A 24,126-nucleotide genomic window follows, 5' to 3' on the forward strand; every position below is an offset into this window, starting at 1 on the left:
GTTTGAAACAATATTATGCAGGTTACCAAAAAGAAAACATGATGATGTTTTGAGTATGTGTATTGATGTTTTTAAGTGCAGCAAACTACTTCTAATATAAACACAACAGACTTTTTTTCCTCTGAATATCTTTTATTGTTCAGTCTACATCAGTCTGTGCTTAGACAAACTGCCTCCAATCTTTTCATAGTTTGTAGGATACATTTATGACCAAAAACACATTTCACACTGCTACAGATTGACAGAACTGCCATATTGAATGTTAAGATATCTATTTACTGTCATGCTGAGTGTTTTTATCAGAAGTAATGACTTACTGATGCTGTTACTGCTGCTAGTGTGGCATCTGGCATTATAATGGCATCTATGAGTCCTGATGGATGGACGGCATTCCATAGCATTGTCCTTCTATGGTAGGAATTTGCACTGTAATTTACAGTTCAATGAAACTGGACCTTACATCCTCAGCCCAGCGTAAAACAAATAGACAAACAATGTAATATGTTAATCCTTTGTCGTAAAAATCATATGCATTGATACTTTCACCAGTCCTTGAGCACAATGTCTTACGCTTATGCTTATTACTTGTGCAGTATTTGAAGATAGTAAAGAGCTATGATCGTATAGAGATCTTAAAGTATCTACAGCTTTGTATATCCTTTTGGTTATGAGGATTAGCATAGTCATCCTGTACCTAATAGTATTTCATGATTACAATGTATATAAAAAACCTCCGCAGAGTGACACTTTTGTACATGTTGTGTGTCTCTTTTTTGTTTTGTACATAGCTGTAATGGTTAGCTTTTATTTTCACATTGTCTTATTCTGTCTCTCACCATAATTTATGGCAACTTCTTTGTAGCTTCACTTTGGCAGTCAAATCCAGTGGTGCAGATGGAGGACCGTGGCCTCCCCTGGTCAAACAACGAGAGTCGTTTCATCCCAAGACCCGCGTTCCTGCCAAGCCCTACGACGGGCCGTCTTGTGCAGCATAGTTCCTTGTAGAGTCTTTGAGTTTGTGGTTAGTGCTTTCGCACTAACCAGTGTTGTGCTAGTTGGTAGAAACCCCCTTATCTTGCTGGTCTGTTTAAAGGCCATTTCACAGTTAAGTCCCAAGCAGCAGTCTTGTTCAGGGGCAGGGTGAGAGATGCCAGAGGCTCTGAAGGGCCAGTAGTGTTGGCACATTCACTCCAGTCACTCCGATGCTAGACCAGTGGTTCCTGAAATTTCCCTCTGCTTACCAGTCCACAGCTTTTCAAGCTCCTTCTACTTCATGCCATATCTGATTATTTTAAGCTGCAACTTAAGCCAGCCTCTCTGTAATCCTCATTATTAGGAAACACTGCACTAGCCAAAGTAGACTTTTCAGCATGTAGCTAATACGGCTATCTCTGCTGTAAAACTGGCTCTTTGAAGTATTTCCTACAGCAATGTCAGAGAAAGTTTTGTCGTAAAAGCTTGTCGGCCATGTAGTACATACATTTATACATCTGATGTTAGCTGTATTAGCTACAGCTGGTAGGCTGATAAGGTGTTTAATAGCTGACTGGGGTAAAGAACTGTATACACTGTTGCCCTTCAGGGCCCCGGGACAGACCTTGACCTTTGACATCAGGGTCATGAGCCATCTCTGGGAGAGGCTTGAACATCCACAGGCTTCGTTCAAAATATGGACGCCGAGACGCAGGTCAATGAGGAAAGATGAAAAAGTATCCCACCACGGTCTACATTTACTTAAAGCAGTTAAGACTTGGAAGGTTTTCATATGAACAGGCAAAGTTGTCATTTTGTTAAACAAATATTCAGTGGAGGATACTTTTTCGATCTTGTAGTCCCTTGTGCTCCCCGCAGCCTTGCTTCTCAGCTTTCTCTCCCTCTCTCCCCTGCCATCTTCTGGCTCTTCGCTTTCCTTCACAGACTGTTTTTGTCTGGCAACTCTGCCTCTGGACTGCGGGGGAAGTAGACTGTGGCTTTGTGCTCCTCGTAGCGGTCGATGTGCTTAAGGTGTACCACCATATGCAGGGCATAGGCTAAGACGAGGAGCAGAATCAAAGATGTCACCAAGCCCATGAGGATGGCTGGTGTCAGGAAAGTAGCGCAGTCACTGGCCGATGCAAACTTGTCTGACTGAACATTGAAGGCCTGGATCTGGAAGAGCAAAGAGAAGCCAGAAAGATGAGATTAGGCTGAACTAAAGAGGACAACTGGCTCTTACTGGGCTTACCAAGCATCGAGAAACTGGGCAGATGGACAGGTTGAGACAGCCTAAGCAGATGGCTGAGCAGACAGAGTGGAAACAGACTGACAGTCTGCCAAACAGGCAGGAAAAGGACAGACTGACTGACCTATGGCCGAACAGGTGTAGCACGAAGGCAAAAAGCTGGCAAACATGCACACGTATAGAGACCAGGACAGACAAATGTGCAGACATTATTAGAAGAGTTACACAACAAAGGCTGTGCCCTTTGTGCGACAGTATACCTGGAAATCAGTGAACGTGATGTGCCAGTTAGCAGATGTGTCAGTGTGGGAGCTGGGCACTAGCAGGGTGTCGTATTTGTGCAGGCTGCTGACGTGCTGGCAATGGTAGGAGGAAGTGGCAGGAGCGTAGACCTCGCTGGCATTGAATGTAGCCTCTTGGGTCCAGTTGTAGTGGATGTGGACGCTGTCTAGTGTGAACCAGTTTTGACCAGCTGCCTCGTAAAAAGTATTGGACATCTGTAGTCTGGTGGAGGCACAGTTCAGTTTGTTAGATGCACAGTCCGCACACGACCACTTACGCTGTAAACTGTACGTTCGAATACAACAATAATGTTGAATGTGATAAATAAAACGTAGGAAGTTAGTCAGTGTGTTTTTACCTTATTACAAGACCTCGCAAATCCTCCACGTCACCAAACTTTAAAGAAAGCCTTCGGCAGAAAAAGAAACGTAAACATTTAACACAGAAACCCAGAGGAACCGTCAGTGCAAGATCAACTTCCTTCTACTGCCTTGTCTGATAACAAGGTTGTGAAATATAATGCATCATGCACAATGTTAAAGCAACTGCGCAGTAAGGGGTCCTCAGTGACTTACGTAGCTTTCTCTTTGGTGCAGATGGAGCCTTTAGTGTCCACAGGTGAGTTTGGGTTAAAGACCCTTTCAGTTAGATCGATGAAGGTGTGGTTCCTGTAGCGGATAGCGAGTCGCTTTGCCTTAAACAGAATGCAAGTCTTCCCGTTGTAAGACACGCTCAGCGGGCCATAAGGCCCCATCAGAGACTGGAGCAGCTTCCTCTTACTGTGAGAAATCCCAGGATGGTGCCAGTTAAAAGGCTGCCAACATATGAAGAAAGTCATTAAGCACAGGAGCAATTTCAAAAATGACAGTAAATCTGCAGAAAAAGCACGAGTAGCTGCACTTTTGCATTCCCAGCTTCATCCTTCTACGCTTTCTATATGTGCTTCTCCCTGTTTCAAAGGCTGGAAGTGGCTGTGACAGTGTGTTCAATAAATAAGTTAATCTAGAAATCAAAAGAATTTCTATTTGTTGAAGCCAATCAAATTAACCTCTTAAGCCCCAACGCCCCCTGATACGGGGGCAAAAGGCAGGAGATCAGTTAGGCTCGGGGCTTATGAGGATAATAAAATATTCTGTAACCTGTGATTACTTTATATAATTATATAACGTGAGCCAAACAATTCGACAGTGTAATCCACTTATTCATTGTAAAATCATCTAAATGAAACAGTATAAAGTTTTGCTTCCCCCCCCCCATAAAAGCAGACCCTGGTGGATCCAGCTGCTCAACAAGGAAACAGCTTCAGAGACCATAAATCCAACTTATCCTATTCCTTCATCTGTGCAGCCGTTTCTGTCACCGTTGCTCTTCCACAGCATATGTCAGCGTGACACGTGACACGTGCATACAATCGCCAACCAGCTCCTGATTTATTTCCACACCAAGCGAGCTTGACTTAGTGCACGAGCTACCGTGCCTCCTTTTTATGCATGCAGTGATATTTGATTTCAAAAGGGCAATTTAAAAATCACCTTTCTGTCAAGCTTGTCATCATGATTATAATTTCACTCGTGTGTAAAGTTCAGTGGACCAACCGCCACTTGAATGCTAAATGAGGAAGGAGCTGTGCGTGGAAAACAGGATCTTTCTGAATTTGCAGACATTTGTGTGGCAGCTGTTCTGCTGGTTGTGAAAATAGTAACTGCCTCTCTGTCTGGCTTTTTAATCTCTGTGCTCAAAGGCTACATGTCACTGGAGGCTGTTTGACTTAAGCCAGCACTAATTTACAATATATATATAAAGACGTAGTCACACTGTGATATTACTCTTAAATAACTGGGTATGTGTGGCAATTTTCCAAAACATTTTAAAACTAGTCGTTACTATAACAGTAATGATATAAAAATCTTTATAAAAGAATCAGTTCACCAGTATTAACTGATACAACTGGATGCAACAGCGTATGCAGCATGTTTATTGCAGAATTTTCAGTGGCAGCAGTCCTGTGTGTGGGTGGCAAAGATGTTTTACCTCTGGTGAATATGAGACTACAATATTCCCACATTCAAGGTCATGCAGTATGGCTGAGTGAGCATGCTCTGTTTTGTTTGCGAGCATCCTAGTGTGTGTTTCGGTGTGTATCTGTATGTGCGAGCGAATGGCTGATGGTGGAGAGAGCCAGGCAAGAACAGAGAGACTGTACCTGCAGTATTCTCCTGAGTGGGTTTTCATCTTCGGGCGTCAAATAAACCTCTTCACTTTCTAAGCCGTACTCACCATCTTGACCTGAAAACACGCACACGTTACCGCATCGTTGAAGATGTTGGTACACAAAAAAGGCTGCTTGCAATACTGCGTTACAGATTGCAACATAATCGTGGAAGTTCGCACGATATTAAACGCACACAGTCACAAAGAGGCTTTGTGTGCACCTCATTGCTCAGGCTCGTATCTATTTCCAGCTGTTTTGCGTCATCACACTGACTCATCGGCAGTTTATTTCACAGTTACGGTGCTAAGTGTTTACAAATACTGTTTATCTGGATCCAGAAACATACGTTTATGTAACGGAAAAGAATGTTTTCATCGATTTTCCACCTTTGTGTCAGAGAGCATAAAAACAGCAGCACGTCTTCCCACTGTGTGCACGGATCGTATGTGCTCCACACTTCATAACGCTGAATGTCTCCAGTGTTGGAAAGAAATGCATTTGTCACGTCTATCCAACACATCAGTGTCAAAGTTACCATGGCAGGTTTGATTGAATCAGGCCTCGTGTCACACCAGATCTGTTACTTACTTGATGTGACTCTTGTTGCTTGTTTGGGGTTCTCTTTGCTGTGGGAAAGACAGAACACACAATCAGGTCCTGCAACTGCAACACAAAGGATCATTTTTAAGACTTTTCTTTCGTTAATAATGCTTCAATCTGTAACAGCTGCAAAAATCCATTTTCTACAAACACAACAAACACACAACAACAACAATAAAAAAGGTCGGTTTACATAAAATTGAGTATTATGCAAAAACATGTGCATTTTAATGTACTGCGTGCAACTAAATGTTCCATGAAATACAACAAAACGAGCTGTTTTATATATCTAACTGATATGTTTTATGTTTTAGCATTTAGACCAAAATGCCACCAAATGCAAGGTTCATGCCACAGCTGCTCTAAAGTAACATTAATGGTAACTAACAAAATCACATTTTAAGTCTCTGTAACAGCTGATTCAGCAGTATGTAAAAGCTTATTAGCTAAAGTGATGTTTTTAATGCTAAAATCTAATTATTACTAATTATAATCTATTATTACTGCTATCAAAGAATTTTGAAATTTACTGTTATACAAATAACAGCTGAAAAAAATAGTGAAACAAACTTTATGCAGTTATTTACTTGCATGGCTGAACAGACAATGTTGTTTTTTAGTTGTTGCATTTTATGCTGAGTAATTCCAAACTTCTCTGAACGGTTTAGTGTGCCGGCTCAAATGTGGGTGTAAAAACACGAGTTCAGCTTGTTTTTGTCTAATGAATAACAAAATCTTTCTGGTTAGACTTCTAAAATAGTCTTTAAACAGGCGAAGTCATTTCCAAACAGGTAATTATGCTTCTTTAGTCTGTTTATACGTGTATATGTGCCATATTTAAAAGACTTCTTTCCATGTGGGAGCACAGAGCACAACGACACATTTACTCATTGTATTGTTGTTTGTCTGGTGTGTGGCTTTTTCTATAAATGTGTCTTTGATTTGGGACTGACCCACACTGTGTACTGGGAACAGATTTTTCCACACCTTTGTCCTTGCCCTGCTGCTCTTGGTCTATTTAAACTCCACACAGCCTGGACTTCTTAAGCTCATCCTGATCCTTTTAACTGTCTAATCAAAGACGTGATTCAACAATTGGCTTACGAAGTGGCGCTAGCTACTTCTGTTTATTGCAGCGGTCCAGCTAGAAGCCTGATCGTGACCTGCCCTCATCCATTATTTGGACTGGCTTCCTAAGCTAGAGAGTTATAATGGGCTTATAAAAGTTAAATCCCAAGATCTGTTGGAGTGAGTATTACAATTAACATCTGTCTTTTGGGTCATCACCTGTTACTTTAGTCACTTTCTCAGCTTTGTTTGGCAGCATTTCAAGTCATTTTATGAACTGCAGTACAACAAAAACAATGCATGGAGGGAACTTCTGTCATTATCTTTGTTATTTAGTTGAATATCAACGCTGCAAATTTCTTCTTAAAAGACAGAAAGAGGATGACCTGAATATTTATACAACGTTTAAACGCACAAAAGCCAACTGAAACATCTGCTGTGAAGGACTGCTCACAATTATGTTTCAGACAAAAGTGCAACAACCTCCCTTAAATCCTGTGATAAAAAGGGGACATGAGAATTTATTTTCTTACAGTTTATTTATTATTATTATTTACTTATTTTGGAGTTAAAAAATGCAGATTTATTTCACACAATTTTAATTAGGAGCCCAAGGTGAAGGTGGGATACTGAGCAGGTAAGCAGACAGCTGACAAATGAAAAGGAATCAGACGGTTAGTCTGGGAGGAAGCTGCCAGACATATCAGTGCCAGGAGACTGGAGCAGTTATTTGGCCGTATGGTGCCGTTTCCACCTGGGCAATATGGTGTAGTGAAGTGTCAGATGGATTAGGATTAGTGGTAAGAACAGGCCAGGTCCACTGGGGCCCAAGTTATGAGCGACGAGGCCCAGAACAAGATGAAGAGATTAAGGACTGATGTCAGAGGCTGCAGCGTTCAGAACTGGAGACTGCATCAGACCTGACCTCTGAAATCGTGACTTCTGTACAGAGGTCCAAGCGATTTGAACTTTGGCCATGACGACCAATTCAATTCAAAACATGGCAGGAAAATGTGTGTGAAATAAATATCTCCTTTCATTTTTATATAAAACTATATCAAATCATTATTAGAGATATATGACCTCACTGTTACTTATACAACAGGTTGTGTTTTGTTCCATGAAATAACTTTATAATTTCAGGTATATGGATAAAAAAAATATTAAAAAACAAAACATGAAATTCTGCAATAAGCTTGTGGGATGAAATACGTGGACAGAGACTCGGGCTTTCTGTGCACAGCAACAGCACTGTTGACGTTTCAGCTTTCTTGCTACAATGCTGCAGTTATCAGGTGAGCAGATGCAGGAATAATAATAATAATCATCAGTTCAGCCGCATCGGCATGATGATTTCTGCTGAATTGTAATGAGTACACGCTCTAGTGTCAGTCTCATTTATAACACACGTGTGCCAACTTTTACATCAAGTCCAAGTCGTCCTGTATTCTTATGTATACATTCCAAAGGACTCGCTCCCACGTACTGGCTCCCTAAGCTATTGTATGAAAAACAATAACAGGGTTTATGTATATGGTAAATCCAAATATTTATATTTGCCTCGGTGAATGCTGGGTAAGCATGACTGTATGAAACAGCTGCCAAAAGCACTACATTTGGCAGCAGGCAGCTGCAACTGAAACCTCACTACGTGGTAGACACTTGGCTGCTGCTCACTGACTGCCTGCACTAATATTGGGGACATATATGATATTATAGCTACAAAAAGACTTCAAAAAGCCTTTAATATCTGATATATATTTATCTCTCTGATATTCATTACGAGTTAATGAAAACATTTCAGTTACAGAAACACTCAGATGAACTAAATCAACCACAAGCAAATAAGGACGTCTTCCTGCACATCTTCCCGGGCCTCAGCTGGCTGATAGGTGCCAGAGGAGGCTGCGCAAGTGTGCAAGTGCTAACTAAAGCCCAGCCGACTGTTCCTGTGCCAGTTTCACGATATCAGCAGACCTGGACTTCTGCAGCCCCATCATTGGCTCAGCCGGTCACACGGTGCCTGAGTGCTGAACAAACCCTTTATATAATCAAAGCCAAGCCTGAGCCACTCCTTGGGTCCCCGCAGTCCCCTCACATATAACAAAATAAATAAACCCCCTGCAAATGTTCAAACGTGCTCCCATGCATTATTCGTGTCCACTTTAACAGTATGATGATAGCCTCAATACATAATGATGACAATCTTAAAATTACAGATATTTTCAGCACTTCAATCTATCAAGCCTACACGTGGGATCTCAGTCGGTACATGTTTACTGGACATTCTTGCTCAAGCGTGCAGATAGCTGATTATCTCGGCTCGTCTGGGCTTCTGCTGTGAGCTGCTGAGCAGAGAAAAGGTGTGGTGCCTGAACCCAAACTTGTAAACAAGTCCCATTAGCTTCTGCTAACACAGAGCGCTGCACTGTGATGCTCTGTAAACCACGATCAGTCCACCCAACCCTTTACATTCGACAGCCTTAGTACAATGAGTTTTAAATACTGTGGTTCATTCATCTCACAAACTGAATTTTTTTATTCAAAATGCAACAAAATGATGAGAGGTAACATTTCTTTAACATATATATATGTATCCACTAATTTTAGATCTCTCAGCCTACAATCACTGTCATTGTGTAGCTCAGCTGTGCATCCAGTGATGTGTTCTAACTGCTCATATTTCCTTGTATTATACCTACATGAAACTTCAAACCCAGATATGGCAGCATTTCACAATGTACAGGAAGAACTTCTATTGCTGGCTAACATTAATGTCAGAGCCATAATATTTTTTTAGGCATGCAAAACATACTCTACTTTCAATTGTTTAAAATTATTTAATCAGACAATAAACGATTATCCCTGGCAAGGCAGGAAAACATGTCTTAATCCCAGACTGTGCAGGTGTTGGCCTATTGATAGATTTATTAGTACAGATTAAGATTTGGGAGTTGGTTGGAGTCTGGCTGCTATTTCTGTGGAGCTCTGGTTGTGCTAGAGTTGTGCAAATCTTCCTACTCCTTTGAGATCAAAGGGTTAAGGGTCAGGGCAGCAGTGCTGAAACGTTATGAGTGCATTCAAACAGGGACTAGAACACACGATTGTTCACTTTTGACCTGATTTTTTTTCATTTTGTAAACACAGTACACATTTTTATGATTTTAAATAGTTAGTGAAATATTCTACAATTAGCTGCTGGTCTTTTTAACCCTTTAATCTTTCTCCAAATAGGATCACTCAACAGTCGTCTACTGGAAATCTAGCACTTTGACCTCTAATCTCTATGTTAAAGTCAGGTCAAGATACATTTCAGCACATGCTGACTACAGAACGTGATGGATACACTTTTTACAGTTACAGCCACATGACTGACAAACAGACTGAAGCAAGCATGCGTGGGACAGTGGGTGCAACTTGGAGCCTTGATGAGCTGTATATCGTATACTTGCTCTCTGTTCTTTGCAAAAAACACCGTTTTATACAAAACAATTTATATTGACAGGTTTTTGTAACTTGAGAATAAATTTACCTTAATATGGAAAAGCATGCAAGACATCTTGTGCTATTCTAGACACCACTGGGAATTATAAACACTCGGAGGCTTTTCACTGTACAGTGGGAGTGATAAAATGCAAGTGTGATGTCACAGACTCAAGATACTGTGTTACGGAAATGTTTGAGAAATGTATCGGGACGTTACTAATTTAAAACTGGATTCCATGGATAACTGAACTAACTGAAGTTTGATTAAAACATAAAACATTATTAAAACATGATCTTCTGATGTTATGTTCACAACGTCAGAGGAGCATGTTGTGAAGGTCTCCAAGACTTCTTAGTCTTGCAGCATAAAAAGGTCCAAATAGAAACAACATTTTAAACACTTCATAAGAACTTTAAACTGCAGCTACAGAACCTCCTGCGTTTGCTCTCTCAGTGTGTGATTTCCAAAATTACAACTTCATTTGAATCCTATTAGAAATTTATAGTATATATGCAAATATATATATTTAAATTGCCAAAGGTTTACTGGAAAATTTTGAATATTATTTAAAATGTATTTAATTATAACATGCTTAAAAGTTTAGATATTTAGCTATAGACAGATTATGATTTACACTAAATATGTCTATGGCTAAGAGCTTTATAATGCTGCGAAGCTCTAGGCTATTAAACTTTGCCACTTCCATATTGCATCTGCTACAGTACCAGACATCACTTCACTCACAATGTCTCGTTTCCTGCCTTTTGTCTTGTCATTACTTTCCTGCAAAACCTTCTGTCTCACTGTACCTTTCCTTCTACGGTTCCAGTGTTATGCTCCACTACAAGGCTGCTTTTATGTAACAGCATTTCGGAGTGTGTCAGCGCTGAGACCGAGGCTGCGTCTGGGGACCAGAGCTGTTACGTTGCAGAGTTACATACAAAGTTTGATCCAGGCAATAGGCTCACAAACCCCTGGAGATGTTTGCGCAGCCTTTCTCTGTCAGAGGCTATCTGTCTGGGTTTTACGACTCCAAATTGAGCTGGAATGAAAGAAATCCCGCGAGAATTCTTATATTAGGCTCTAAATCCAAGTTATTTGTGCCCCTGACTTGCAAACATGTGTACAGATAAGATTGTTCGTGCAACAAATGAAAGCATCGCAGTAATAATCTCCCACCCCTCCACAGTGTATTACCACACTCAAAGTGCAATAACAAGGGAAATCATTTGAACTATGATTAAAGAGCACTGAATGAGAAACTGTGGCTCTGAAGCATTTGTGCTATAGAGGATTGTGTGAACCATCGTGCATGGCATAGTTTCAAGAGCCTTACATGGATTTGGCACCGTATTATAGGTCTTTGCTGTGATGTCTCTGTAAGCAGGCAGGAACTGGCGCTAGCAAAAGCCCTGGCTGCTTGCTCGCTGCTGTCCCTGTCACACTGTTGTGAATGCCTGTACATCTGAGCCCTGAATATTTTATCCAGATTTGACCTGCAGGACTGCATGTGCATTATGCAGACATAGCTGGCTAAAATTCTCCTCTCCACTCTTCCTCTCTCTCTCCCCCTCCTCTCTCACTGACTGCATCAGTAAACAGACCCCAACAGACCATCCCTGATGCATCCTCTCCACCCTGTCCCATCCTTGTTTACCTTTCCTTCCTGCTTCCTTGTCTTCTCTTCTTTCTCCTCTCCTTCCTTCCTCTACCTCTCCTGCGGGCCCACTGCCCCAACCTTATTTAGCTTCCTCTTGCCAGACCAGCACTACTGTACAGAGACAACAGCCCCATCCGTGATCGATGAGCAGCGTCTGATGCAGTCCCCAACACTGAGGCAAACAAAGCCTCGCACCTCGGCTCTTTCTGGCACACCAACACTGCCCGAACCCATAATTTGAGGCATACCCAAGGTGAAATGTCCAAAAGCGTTGCAAAGGAGAAAGAGAGGGGCGACAAAAACGACCCTAAGAGAACACATCAGCATCTCAGCATCCCTGCATGCATCTCCGTGTACCCCTCCCCCTCCCCTACACCCCTCCTCTGTTCACAGCCTTAGAGATGGATTTACCTCCTGTCCAAGATCTCAGGCACTTCGTCATAGGTAAGTCCTGGCTGTGCTTCTTCGTCGTGGAACGAGAGCCCAGGCCGGCTGAGAGCGGACAGCAAGGCGAGGGAGCAGAGGAGGAATGCGTGTGCAGCCATTGAGACAATAAGAGGAGACTGCCGCTGGTTGCGCTCCGCTTCATAATCTGCTCTTCAAGCAGCGCCCGAGACCCAGCTCCTCTGACTGGCAGGCACCGCGGCCAATCAGCTGCGAGCAGAGTCGATCGGTGTGCGTCACAGTCCCCCACTCCTCGCTGCACCTTCTCTCCTCTCGCCCTACTCCCTTCTCTGTCATCCTCCCTCTGCTGCCTCTCACTTTGCTCACCCTCCCGCATCCATTCCTGCGCTCTCGGTCTTCTTTCCCCTCTTTCATGCTCACATGGCTGCAGGCACGCCACAGAGGCTCAGTTCTTTTTTCATTTCTTCAAAAACATTTCATCATACCTATGCTACCAACAAACAAACAAACAAATAAATAAATAAATAAGCACAGTGGGCACAGACGTACTCACACGTTCGGCCACACACGTTGACACGCGCGCCTGCGCACACGAACACACGCGCAGACTAAACGGCCACACTCGTATCTCTGTGGAAAATCACCTGAGAATGACAAGGTCAGGTTGTGTAGGAGGACAGCAGGATGTGGACATGTCTTTAGGTGGCCGAAGGGAGGGGGGGGGAGACACAGAGCCAGAGCTGCATGACCTAGATCGCCAGTGCGCTGCCACAGTAGCAGAATTAATTCATTTGATGTGTTGTTGTGAGCACTGAAGAAGGCCCGAGGCTGAGGAAATTGTCCACTGAGGCTGCAAATATGGATGACAGAAGCAGCTGAGCAGCCGTGGGTAAGACGAGAGCGAGGGTCCAGCACTGAAGACCCCCACGGCTGATTCCGTTTCCTCCTCATTATCTAGCCCGCATGCGTGAGACGCCGCGGGATCTCGATACGTCTTCTCAAAGGCCTATCTTTCATTTCCATATCCCATGATGGGATGATTTTCGTTAAGAGTGGTTATATAACTGCATGTGGTGACCTAGTATCGTGGTAGATTTTCACATCGATGCGTGGTAATGATTCATAAGAACGACTGCCAAGCGAAATTGTGGATACCCCGTCGCTTTCTTTCATAAAGCAAACATCACTCTGGTTCTCTAGAATAATAGTAGTGTTCAGTAGCTCACCCTCCTTTGCAGATAAAGTCTGCACACAGATAGATAGATAGATAGATAGATAGATAGATAGATAGATAGATAGATAGATAGATAGATAGATATGTGGCTGTGCATGGTTTTGTGAGTGACGTGTGTGTTTGTGCTAAGGCTAAAATATTGCTGAATGTGTGAGAGGTCAGCTATGAGACAGACTTTTGCCCATACAGTAACAGGAGTTGACCGAAGGCTGCCTCAGCCCTCTACAGTGCGTCAGCCTGCCTCGGTCACTTCAGCAGGCCACTGTGTCAGTCTACTGCAGGGAAAGTGCAAACTAGACTGTCACTGCTGCCATCAGAGCATGACAGCATCACAAAAGACAATCAGGTGTGATGACTTCAGAAGACAGTATTACCCAGTGATGTCTCGTGACATTAGCCTCAATGCCATTCCGCTCTCGAGGATGGTCAATACAGATAGTTTAGCTTGGAAAATGGAGAAATCGCAGCAGCGATTCATTGAAACATTTGCAAAAATAAATGAAAATGCAGTATATAAGGCAAACATTGAGTTTCTACCATTTAATGAGCTTGGAAGTCAATATTTGTTATGACCATCTTTATTCTTCAGCACAGCCTGATCTCTCCTAGGCAAGCTTTTTTGTAATTTCCTGAAGCAGTCTTCAGTGATAGATCTCCAGGCTTCTTGGAGGACATTCAAAGCTTTTCTTTGGGTGTTGGCTGCCTTTTATTTTCTTCTCTGTCAAGATGATCCCACACTGCTTCATAATGTTGAGATCCAGATTCTGGGGAGCCCAGTCCATGATTGTTAGTGTTCCACTGTGTTTTTCTGCACCGGCAGTGCGTTTGGGATCATTGTCATGGTGAAAATAAAGCCACTATCAGTCCAAATGGTTTTGCATTGTGGATTAAAATCTGATGGTACATTTCTGTGTTCACAGTTCCATCCATTTTGAGAGACCCCCAACACATTTGACTAAAATGCAGCCCAAAACCATGACCGAGCCTCCACTGTGTTATTCAAATGGCTGTAGGCACTCACTGTTGTCTCTGCTGACCTCCTATGAACATACTGACCAGGACTGAACCCAACATTTCAGAACTGGATTCATCAGTCTATATGTCTCATTGGTACTGATTCTGAGTCCAGTTCTTGTGTACTCTGGCATACCTCAGCCTTTTTCTTCAATGTTGCCCATTCTTACTAATTGCTCAGCCGCTCTTTCACTGTTACCTTTTTGATGAGCCTTCAGTGAACAACAGATGGATCAACTGAATAAATCTCTCAGTCCCGTGTCGGGACTTTGTTTTACCACTTCTTTTGTTCTCCACTAGTCTAGTTTCCTTAAATTGTTTAAGGACATACTGCACACCAAGATTCCAGCTGATAGCTCTTTAGAAATGACCTTGATGAAGCAACAATATTATTATGTACACATCCAACTATGTTATCTTTGGCATTTTTCATAGACTCAAATAAAGAAATGCAAACTTTTTAGTTTTGGACAAACTGTTAGTACCAAGTGCCTAAAAGTGCAGTTTAAAATTGGCTAAAATTATAGGAACTGACTGAAGCAAAATATACACAAATGTAAAGCTAAAGACTGTTTCACAGCACAAAAAGCACATAACATACAAAAGAATGATCTAACCACAAAAATATTTAGTACAGTTATGCAGTCGACACAATCCAAAACATTTTCTTTAGCACATGAAAAGCTGAGCTCTTGAGGGGGTTCAGGGTTTTGCTATGTTGCAGTATTACTTACATTACTGAGTCTGCTCAGTCAGACTTTAAGCAGGAATGTTGCTAATAAATTCTGATTGGTTAAAAACACACAAAAGCCTGTTAGGGCATGGTTACTGCATTTGATTACTATCAGCAGAAGTTGTACAATAAGGAATCATTGACAATATCAGGCTGTTGATTCAGCCCCACAGTCCTCTTCGAGGCTTTGCTGCTGCTGCAGTGGGATTGGCTGTAAGGGGATGTTTTTGTCCAGCCCTGCTCATGATTTTGTGTTTTCGCCCGTTCTTGGTGAGTCACACAGCTTTTTAGATTATGAAACAGATCGAACATACAGAGCTGGGGGTTACTGTCTATTTATAGGTATGATCTCATATCCAACTTTTTAATCCTGCTTTTGATGCTTACATGGAACATTGAGGCCTGCAATACACTGGGTGATGTAACAGGTTAGTGAGGGGTTTTTAAACCACTCCACAGCATGAGTGGATGGTGATATATGACTTATAATCTATCAGCCATGCATGAGCATCTGATGTCTGCAGTCTTTGAGCTGTAGCACCATCAATCAGAGTGGTAAAGGCGGTATTCATTAAGAGGCTTTGAGTGTTCGACGAGGGTAAGTGCTTCACCATAAGCACTGCAGTGTATTGATAGTGTGGCATGCACGCTGCATAAGTGTGTGTGTATACCTGTTATCAAATGTGTGCAGCGATCATAATCATAGACAACATCGAAATGAGGCCTTATTTGATTTCGTTTTTATTGGAATACATATTTGCTCGCTATCACAACACTGTCCATCATATGCTTGCGTTGCCTTTTTTGCTGACTGTGCTCTACACTGACACACGGCGTGCACACATACACACTTTCATCTTCAAGATAACGTCGGTAAATAAGGCAGCCTCGATTGCAGACGGGCATCAGCGTCCCTCTCGGTGACGTCACTGTACGATCCGCGTGCCGTTTGTCACGAGAGCGCAAGCATCTCGTCTCTCCAGCCAAGTGAGTCTCATCATTTAAACGTCAACAACTTCATGAATAACAAATAAACAGAAACTGTTGCTATGAAATCTAGATGCTGTTTACTGACTTTGCTTTCCAACAATATATATTTCCAACACGTATGCGAAAATGTTTATAAAAACTAGCCTATTTATTAAATATAGAACAGTCTCCAGGTAAGCACATAGTTTGCTGATTAATCCAGCTGAGATTATGCCATATAATGTCCTTAAAAGCTTCCAGTGTGTCAGTGTTACATGTCATACAGGATTTTCTCCCAGATAATATGATATATGGAGGATAATATTATGATATATAACCATGTTTATAAAGCTAAGAAATGAGATCCTATTTATTCTAAGTGTTCTCTCAATGCGGCCTTTATATAACATTCTTTGCTTAAAACATTATTTCAAAATAAACAAAGATTCTTTGATTATGGTCCACAAAGCTGTCTGTTACTTTACCCTTTGAAACCAGCAGGATCAGTCACGTGATACGACGTAACCGAGAAGCCGTCCACCCAGAGCAATGCAAAGATTTGATTGGTTTAAAACGGTGAATGGCGACCGCGAATGATTAACATTCATGTCACAACTCTGCAGTTTCATTCAGTCCTTGCTCCCCTCTTGGCTGGCGCTATGCCCGACTTTGCCACTTGAGGGTGCTCACATAAAATCCAGCAGCATACCTTTAATAGTTCAGTGGCTCATCTCACGAGGCACAATGTATATGCGAGAAATGTGGAGATGTGATGTAAAGGAATGATAATCTGATCTGCAATGGAGAAGAGTGTTTCACACATCTGCACCACAAGATCCCTTCAGAGGTCTGCACATTACTATCAGTGACTCAGTACTTACACAATAAATTAAATACATTCAAATTCGCTTCAGTAATACATTACCCGTTTGTGTCACAACACAAACGTAGTGTTACAGTATGTCATCTTAAGCTATTTGTAATTGTACAGTTTTCCTAGTCAATTAGCAGCAAGAAATCCTGTCGCCCATGAATGAATCAGACTCTAGTCCCTCACCAGTAAACTATGCTCCCCTCATGAACTCTGCCCTCGCGTAAGGTAAAGAGAGACGAGCACTGGAAATAATACATCACAAATTAACAGAGAAAAAAATACTTGATGCTTTCAGATTATACGTGATCAACAGAAAATGACCTACATGCATGTCCTGATTTGGCAGCCCTGCGACCGTGTTTACATGAAGCACATTGTCCTGCTGGCTTGTCTCATCCCCTTCAAGACACAGAAGCTTCATTTCAGGGAATCAATACAGCAAAGAAACATCCATTTATATTGCCTACGAATACGTCAGGGCTTCTAATCAAAAGCTGACCTAAATCTATCCACAGTGCTGCAGTGTAACCACGACCACTTTAGATATTAAACACCATCTGAAAGTCACACGCTTTAAGTGTCGTCTGCGAGTTTGTTTGTTATTTTTAACCATACTTGACTAATCTAAAAGAAAATAATCAATCACAGGTAATATCAGAAGCACAGGTCTATCCATGTGTTGAGAGTATAGTCAAACTAGACAACGAATACCATGACCAGTCTGTTTATCTGACAGGCGTGGACACGGGCATGATAGTACTTCCTCATTTTGTTATGTGGTTGAATGCAGAGTTCTCTTCTATGTAATTTGATTGTCTATGAACTAAATGTCAGAGAGAGAGAGAGAGGCACCAGACTGTAAGGTAGGACATGTAAAACAAAACGGTAAACAAATAAAGAAGTCTCTCTATATAAATATAAACTCTAGAATTGTCCCATATCTATCGAGTTGGTCTGCGTTTGATCAATGCACAGAAATATAAAATGGCAGTTCTGAACAAATTTCCTCTAATCCCGGGTCAGCTTCGTCATCCCTGCCTTCTAAGTCTTCCCGTGTGGCAGAAGAGGTCAAACTAACCTTGTGTGGGCATCTAAAAGCAGCTATACCAGTCTATAAAACGCGCATAAAAGAGAGAAGGCACAGAAACACAAACCCACTGCAGAGTGGCGTAGACAGACAGCAGCAGTTTCCTTTGTTTTTGGGAGCAGACTGGACGAAGCCAGAGGTCTGCCTGCAACAGACGAGTCTGTGTGCAGAGGTTTTTATATATGCTGTCTCATTTTCACCGTTTGTTTTGAACCTCCGCGTGGACATGACTGAATCGCCCATCGTTCATCTTCTGGTTCTGCTGAGCACGGCCACAGACGTGTCAGCCACCACAGCCGGCATCACATTTAGCAGATGATGAGCCAAGACGAGGTGACTCAGAAGTGTTCTTCACCCCGTTGACAAAACTGGCTTCTTCATTTGAGCCGTGGTGTAATTACCCCGAACCTACACCGAGCACAAAAAGCTGCTGTACTTAAAAGTCCCGCGACAGAACAGATCTATGCTGCTTTTCTCCATTTTGTCTTTCAGATCAAACTGAAAAGGGAAGCTACAGGTTCATATGCACCTAGTCTCATTTCATCTTCTTCTTCTGCTGTGTTATTTGATTGGCTGTCTTTGACTGACCAGGTTCTGTCTTGGCCACGGTCATATTTGCTGGCACTTCTTGCCTCTTTCCCTGTTTGAATGGGTCTCCTGTCTTGCTGGTGCTACGTCGGTGGGCAGGGGTTGTTGCTTTCACAGGAATGGGGGCCCTGCCCAGGGCCAGATGGGGGTCTTCTCCAATGTTGACGGTCAGGTTGGTGTACAGCGGCTCAAGCTCTTTGGAAAGCAGCTCATAGGTCAAAGAGTTAAGGCCGTCAGAGCGCCAATTGAGCCTGGTCCTTTTCAAAAGGTCAAACCTAGAATGACAAAAGCCATATTTAAGATTGTGTGAAGGTTTCACCCAACATAAAGCTTTTCATCTGGCTCTCTGCAAGGAGGCAAAGATGTATATACTGCAAAGTGATTGCTTTTAATGACAAAGACTTTCCATAAAAGTTAATAAAAGGCTGATGACATGGAGAATGAGATAAGACCTAATTACGTTTTAGATACAATCAGTCTGAAGATACAAGCACACGCCCTGAGGGAAAGTAAGCAGAGGACAAACTGTACAAATCACTGAGTCAACAGACAAAAAGCAACAACTATAACAGTAAAAACTCAACATGGGAACAGCTGGAGACAAGAAAAGTTCATGACGTGATCAGGTCGTTTGAATATCTTCCCCTTTTACTGAGGCAGATATTCCATTAGATCAGATGAAGAAAGAGAAGTCTTTACAAATATTTTACATGCCTGTGAGTGTGCCAGTACGTACCTGCGTGGATTTTGCTCATTGCCTCTGTCTCCTTTATGCTTGATCATCTTGTAATGGCCAATGGCCACTGGAGGGCGCACAATCTTCATGCCAGACAGACGCACTCTGGATCAGCAGCACACAACAGTAAGCCAAAAACAGACTCTTAAACATGTGCTGCATAAAACTGCAAAGCTAATCTCACAAAAACAAACTACATAAACATCTAGCCCCCTGCGGGCTACATTTAAAGAAGGAAAAATCAGGATTACGAACAGAAGAGGGTGAAAACAAACTGCCATGTCTTATGGGTGGAAGAATATACTGCGCTTCCCTTTTTCTTTTCCATCTGTTGCTTTTGTACCACTCCAGTTATCTAAATCAACCAAAACAGGGTGTAACTAATGCTGCGAATGTTCTCTGCATGATATAATTTGCAAAGATCATGCACAAAAGGCAGTGTTTCCAAAGGTTGTGAAACATTCTTGGATGTGTTGTCCTAATTAAATTTTATTGTTGCACTCAGTTGTTACAGATTGGCAAATGTTGGAAAAGCCACAGAGTGGAAAGAGGGGAGCACAGTAAAGAAATGAGAAGAGTTTGAAAACTCTTAAGCACACAGCCTAGTCCAAGTCTGCAAGCTAGTGCATGTGAACATACCCATTGTGCCCACTGCAAGACATACAAAGAGCAAAGCCACAGCAATGGGAGGAGACATGAAGATGAAAGATGATGTTAGGACATAAAATATAAGTCAAAGCAAAAGAAAACATGCGGTACTGAAGCTGTAAACATGAGAAAATGATGACTGACGAGAGCAAGAGTGAAAAAGTACAAGAAGAGGCAAACTGAAATGGTTATGCATGGAGTTCTGATCCCAGCACGCACAGTTTACAGTTTACATCATGCAGGGTGTCTGCCTCATTTATCCTCTTTACCTGGCAGCAATGTCATCATCCTCCCCGCCCCAACCCCAGTACTGGTTAGGGAAGCCGTTCATCTTCATGTACTGGTCTGGGGTCACCGCAGATACCCCACCAAAATACTGTGAGTATGGCAACCTGGGAGGGTCACAGCACGCACAATCTTGAAAATAATGTCTCAGGGCAATGCAAATGTATGAAAGACCAGCCCCACCCTCGTTTATTCTGTGCTTCTACCTGTATCGGAACTTATCCATGGCCACCGACAGGTGTGTGGGAAACTGTTTGTGGCAGGTGTAGGTGTTGTGGTCGTTTTCAGGCAGCAGGTCAACATCATGCAGGAAGATGCAGCTCCAGTCTTCATCTCTGAGTGCCTCCCGCACCCCAACGTTTAACAGCTTGGCTCGATTAAAAGTGCTGTTTCCCCACTGAAACATCAAATGAGGCAGATTAATGTATTTACACATTAATACGTGAAGACTTAAATAAATGCAGCAGTTTTTAGAAATTCTGAACAACAGGGATATTTGAGGCAGCAGAGCACAGGGGAATTTGTTGACACTGATTAATAGCACATCATTTTAAAGATTTGCTTATTACCTGAAGGAAAAAATGAATCTCCAACTACACCACTATGGTTAAATTCAGCTGTAGCATGGGAATGTAATGTTTAATACACAGAAAGTATGACGTCCCATCTACCACGGAAATATCTGAGGTATGATTTGCTTAGATCGAGAGCTGTAACCTAAAAAACAATTCACCTCTATTGCACTGGTCCAGGCAGATAAAGCTAACAAACACATATCTCACAACCATTTTAAATGAAACCACACTATAATAATAATGACTATAATTTGCAATAAAACTAGTTAGAAGTCCTACAAGAGCTGTAAAAACAGCAACATTCAAATGTGTTCACTGGACACTTTTTTAATTAGGTACACCTCCTTTCTTTGATTCTTCAATGCACAGATTCAACAAGGCGCTAAAAACAACATCTTTGTCTGTACTGAAAGGACAGTATCACACAGTTGCTGTAGAGTTATTGGAATAGCTTCCATTCCAGCACAAAACAAAGGTGCTCTACTGAATTGAGACCTGGTGACTGTGGAGGCCATTTGAGCACACTGAACTCAATATCATGTTCAAGAATCTAGATTGAGATTATTATAGCTTTGTCACATGGTGTGTTATCCTATTCGAATCAGCCATGAGAAAATGGGTACACTGCAATTGCAAAAAGGATGGATATGGATAGGTATGGTCAGCAATAATGACCATGACCAATGGGGCAGGGGCACAGCCAAGGGGGGCGGCAAGGCCTTTTCACCCAAAGAGCTGCTGAACTGCTGATTTCTGCTGTTCTCTGTAAACCCCAGAGATGGTTGTGTGTGACAATCCCGATGGATCAGCGGTCTCTCAGACAAGCCCAGCCACGATGCCACGTTTTAAGTCACTGAAATCACCTTTCTTCCCCATTGTGATGCTTAGCTGGGTTGGTTGTCATGACAACGTCTACATGTCTAAACGCATCGAGCTGCTGCACAGTGATTGGTTCATTAGATGTTTACATTTACAAGCAGTTGAACAAGTGCCCCTAATAAAGTGGTATATATTAGATACAGTCAAACCATAGCCCAATACTCCAATATCACAAGACCAATACTTTGTAGCAGCACATACACTACCATTACTGTTACACCCTTAACATCAGCAGGCAAACGTTTTACTCAGTAGCACCTCTGATCCACTAGAACAACAATCCCACTGCATAATGCTTTGCTTTTGCTCATGGAAGGCAAACATGCAGCTGCTGACAATCACGCTGAACAAGACACAGGAGGAATCACTATAAAACAGCTAGCACACTCACTTATACATAACCTGACCTGCTGCACTATGTAGATGCTGTAGTGTATCTGCTGTCTCTGCAAGAAGGGGTGGAGGTGGTAGAGGAGGGCACGGAGGTGGCTCTGGCGGTTTCGGTACGGCACCACTATTGCTGTGTGGTGGCGTGGTTCACAGTCTGGAGGCCGGTAGCGTCCACCTGGCAACACTAATGGGTTTCTTTGTCTGATCTCCTCCAGAGACAGAGGAGACGAAAGATGGACAGACACGGGTCCAACTGGCCAAAGGAAAGGAGACAGAATGTTTCTGGCTTCGTTTCTATCAGCTCAAGAATACAAAGGAAATAGCAACAGTCATTTTGCGTTTCACTGTGTGCTACACTCACAAACATTTATTTGTCACCCTTCTCTCTCTCACCCAGCAATGGAGAAGGGATCTGGCAGTCTCTTAGTGGTGGGCCAGTGGCAGGGGGTCCAGTGCCAGAGTTGCGAGGCGGGGGAGGCGGTACTCCCAGATGACTGAGGTTGGTGTATACATCATGTGGTCGAGAGTAATCAAACTCGGGCTCTGTGGTGTGCACCAGGACAGACACCAGGCCTCTGAAGCCCCCAAGGGAGAAATAGAGCACAAAGGCAAACTGGAAGCCTATCAGCAAGGCTAACGTGCATGGAGAGTCCAGAGAGCGCCCACAGTACGCCATTATTCTAGGGAAACAGAGTGGAGAGATGGGAGGAGATGAGGGGAAGTATTGCAGTTAAGTGAGGTGGGGGTTGTGGAAGAGGTGGAGAATGAGCAAGGAAAGGCAGAAGGAGAGGGAGGGGAAGAAAGGAGCACTAAATGTGGGCTCAGGTGCACTGGAGGTGGGCTTCCATTTTTAGGAATGGGTGGTAGTAGTGGTGAAGCTCAGTCAGCACTGCCATCACCTTCTGACCACAAAGCGTCAGCTGAAAGAAAAAGAACAGCTGTTACCTTATGGTGACCGTTGTTGTTTGTATCATTATTACATTACAACAGTCTAGATGTCAGGCACCTGTTTTTGTACGGGTCTAATTAAAACCTGTCAGGGACCAGTAAAGCCTCGCTCCACTTCTCTCCTTCTCCTCCTCCTGTCATCATCAGGCTCTCTGCGAGGTAAAGAAAAGAACTGAATGCATAACAATGCAGCACCAGTCCTGTCCCAGCTAAAATAGGCCAGGGAATGACAAGCAGCTACAAACAAATGGCATTCATGTTTGCGTCTTTATTTAGAATGGCTTCGTTTCAGCTGACATTTTTCATGATGCACGTATGGAAGCGAGTCTGATCAAACAAATGAACCCAACATCGCAGCCCCTTTAGTCCAAACAGTTAGATGCGACAGCTATCCAAGCGCGAGTGGCTTAATCACTTAATATGATGCTAAGTTTCCCAGGGAGACGACAGTTCATTCACTTAAAAACAAGAAGAAGAATAGGAAGTGGATGAACGCAAAGGCGCCGTGGTTATGACCGGGGACAACCTGCCATGCAGGTGATTAGCCTATGAGCATCCATCTTTAGGCCCATGCAGTGAGCATGTATTGCAGTATTTACATAACTAAAGGGAAAATATGTCAGTGACATGTATGCAGCAGCATTGCTGTGTACGCGACTTCTCCCGTTACCCGCAAAGGCTCTCGTTTACGTCAAAGATTTCTATTCCCAGGTTCGCGCAAGCTTCCCCGCACCCCGATGCACGAGCCGACTCACCAGCACATCCCTGCGACATGTCAAATCCAGCTCCTGGCTTCCTCTGAGAATCGACGGGCCGCTACGGTCGCTACAGCGGCGCGATGGACTATGCGATGCTGTTTTTCTCCTGCTGATGCCGGTCGATCGTCTTTGCCCTCCTCCTAGTCTCTCGTCCAACGCGAAATGTGTCCGTAGCTGCTCCGAAACCGCTGCAGACGTTTTCACACGCAAGATCATCGCCGCATACCCCTCTAGTGTCAACACAAAACACACAGACAAGTGCGCTCTGCCTCATCGGAACACGGAGGAGAGGCGCACCACGGTGACGCGCACAGCGGCACATTTGAAAATTAAAGGAGAGTGTGATTGTGCCAGCAGTGAAGATCTGACCGTGCGCAGTAAATGCTAATAATGATGACGAGAGGTTGACTGTGCCATCATAAGGAAAATTTAAATGTATCCAGTGACTTTATTTCACAGGTTTTTCCCTTCCA

At 42.9% G+C, this 24,126-nt stretch overlaps 2 protein-coding genes across 2 annotated transcripts; both read right to left on the reverse strand.

The window, feature by feature from the left end:
• Positions 1 to 111: 111 nt before the first annotated feature.
• Positions 112 to 12,339, reverse strand: atp6ap1lb (ATPase H+ transporting accessory protein 1 like b). Its single transcript, XM_086277283.1, has 7 exons — positions 11,942 to 12,339; positions 5,304 to 5,341; positions 4,707 to 4,789; positions 3,079 to 3,317; positions 2,862 to 2,912; positions 2,482 to 2,725; positions 112 to 2,148 (listed from the first exon to the last, which is right to left on the reverse strand). The coding sequence occupies exons 1-7, from the start codon at positions 12,073 to 12,075 to the stop codon at positions 1,912 to 1,914; spliced, it is 1,026 nt and encodes a 341-aa protein (XP_086133409.1). The 5' UTR covers positions 12,076 to 12,339; the 3' UTR covers positions 112 to 1,911.
• A 2,104-nt stretch (positions 12,340 to 14,443) lies between these two features.
• Positions 14,444 to 24,111, reverse strand: b4galt3 (UDP-Gal:betaGlcNAc beta 1,4- galactosyltransferase, polypeptide 3). Its single transcript, XM_086276425.1, has 8 exons — positions 23,651 to 24,111; positions 22,954 to 23,047; positions 22,341 to 22,867; positions 21,965 to 22,200; positions 20,310 to 20,500; positions 20,088 to 20,210; positions 19,171 to 19,275; positions 14,444 to 18,709 (listed from the first exon to the last, which is right to left on the reverse strand). The coding sequence occupies exons 3-8, from the start codon at positions 22,621 to 22,623 to the stop codon at positions 18,382 to 18,384; spliced, it is 1,266 nt and encodes a 421-aa protein (XP_086132551.1). The 5' UTR covers positions 22,624 to 22,867; positions 22,954 to 23,047; positions 23,651 to 24,111; the 3' UTR covers positions 14,444 to 18,381.
• Positions 24,112 to 24,126: the final 15 nt, after the last annotated feature.

This window comes from Aulonocara sp. 'chitande type north' Nkhata Bay, linkage group LG20 (assembly GCF_057382095.1).
Source record: "Aulonocara sp. 'chitande type north' Nkhata Bay isolate Kocher_YH1m ecotype deep benthic linkage group LG20, A_spYH_male_GT1.1, whole genome shotgun sequence".
NCBI lineage: Eukaryota > Metazoa > Chordata > Actinopteri > Cichliformes > Cichlidae > Aulonocara > Aulonocara sp. 'chitande type north' Nkhata Bay.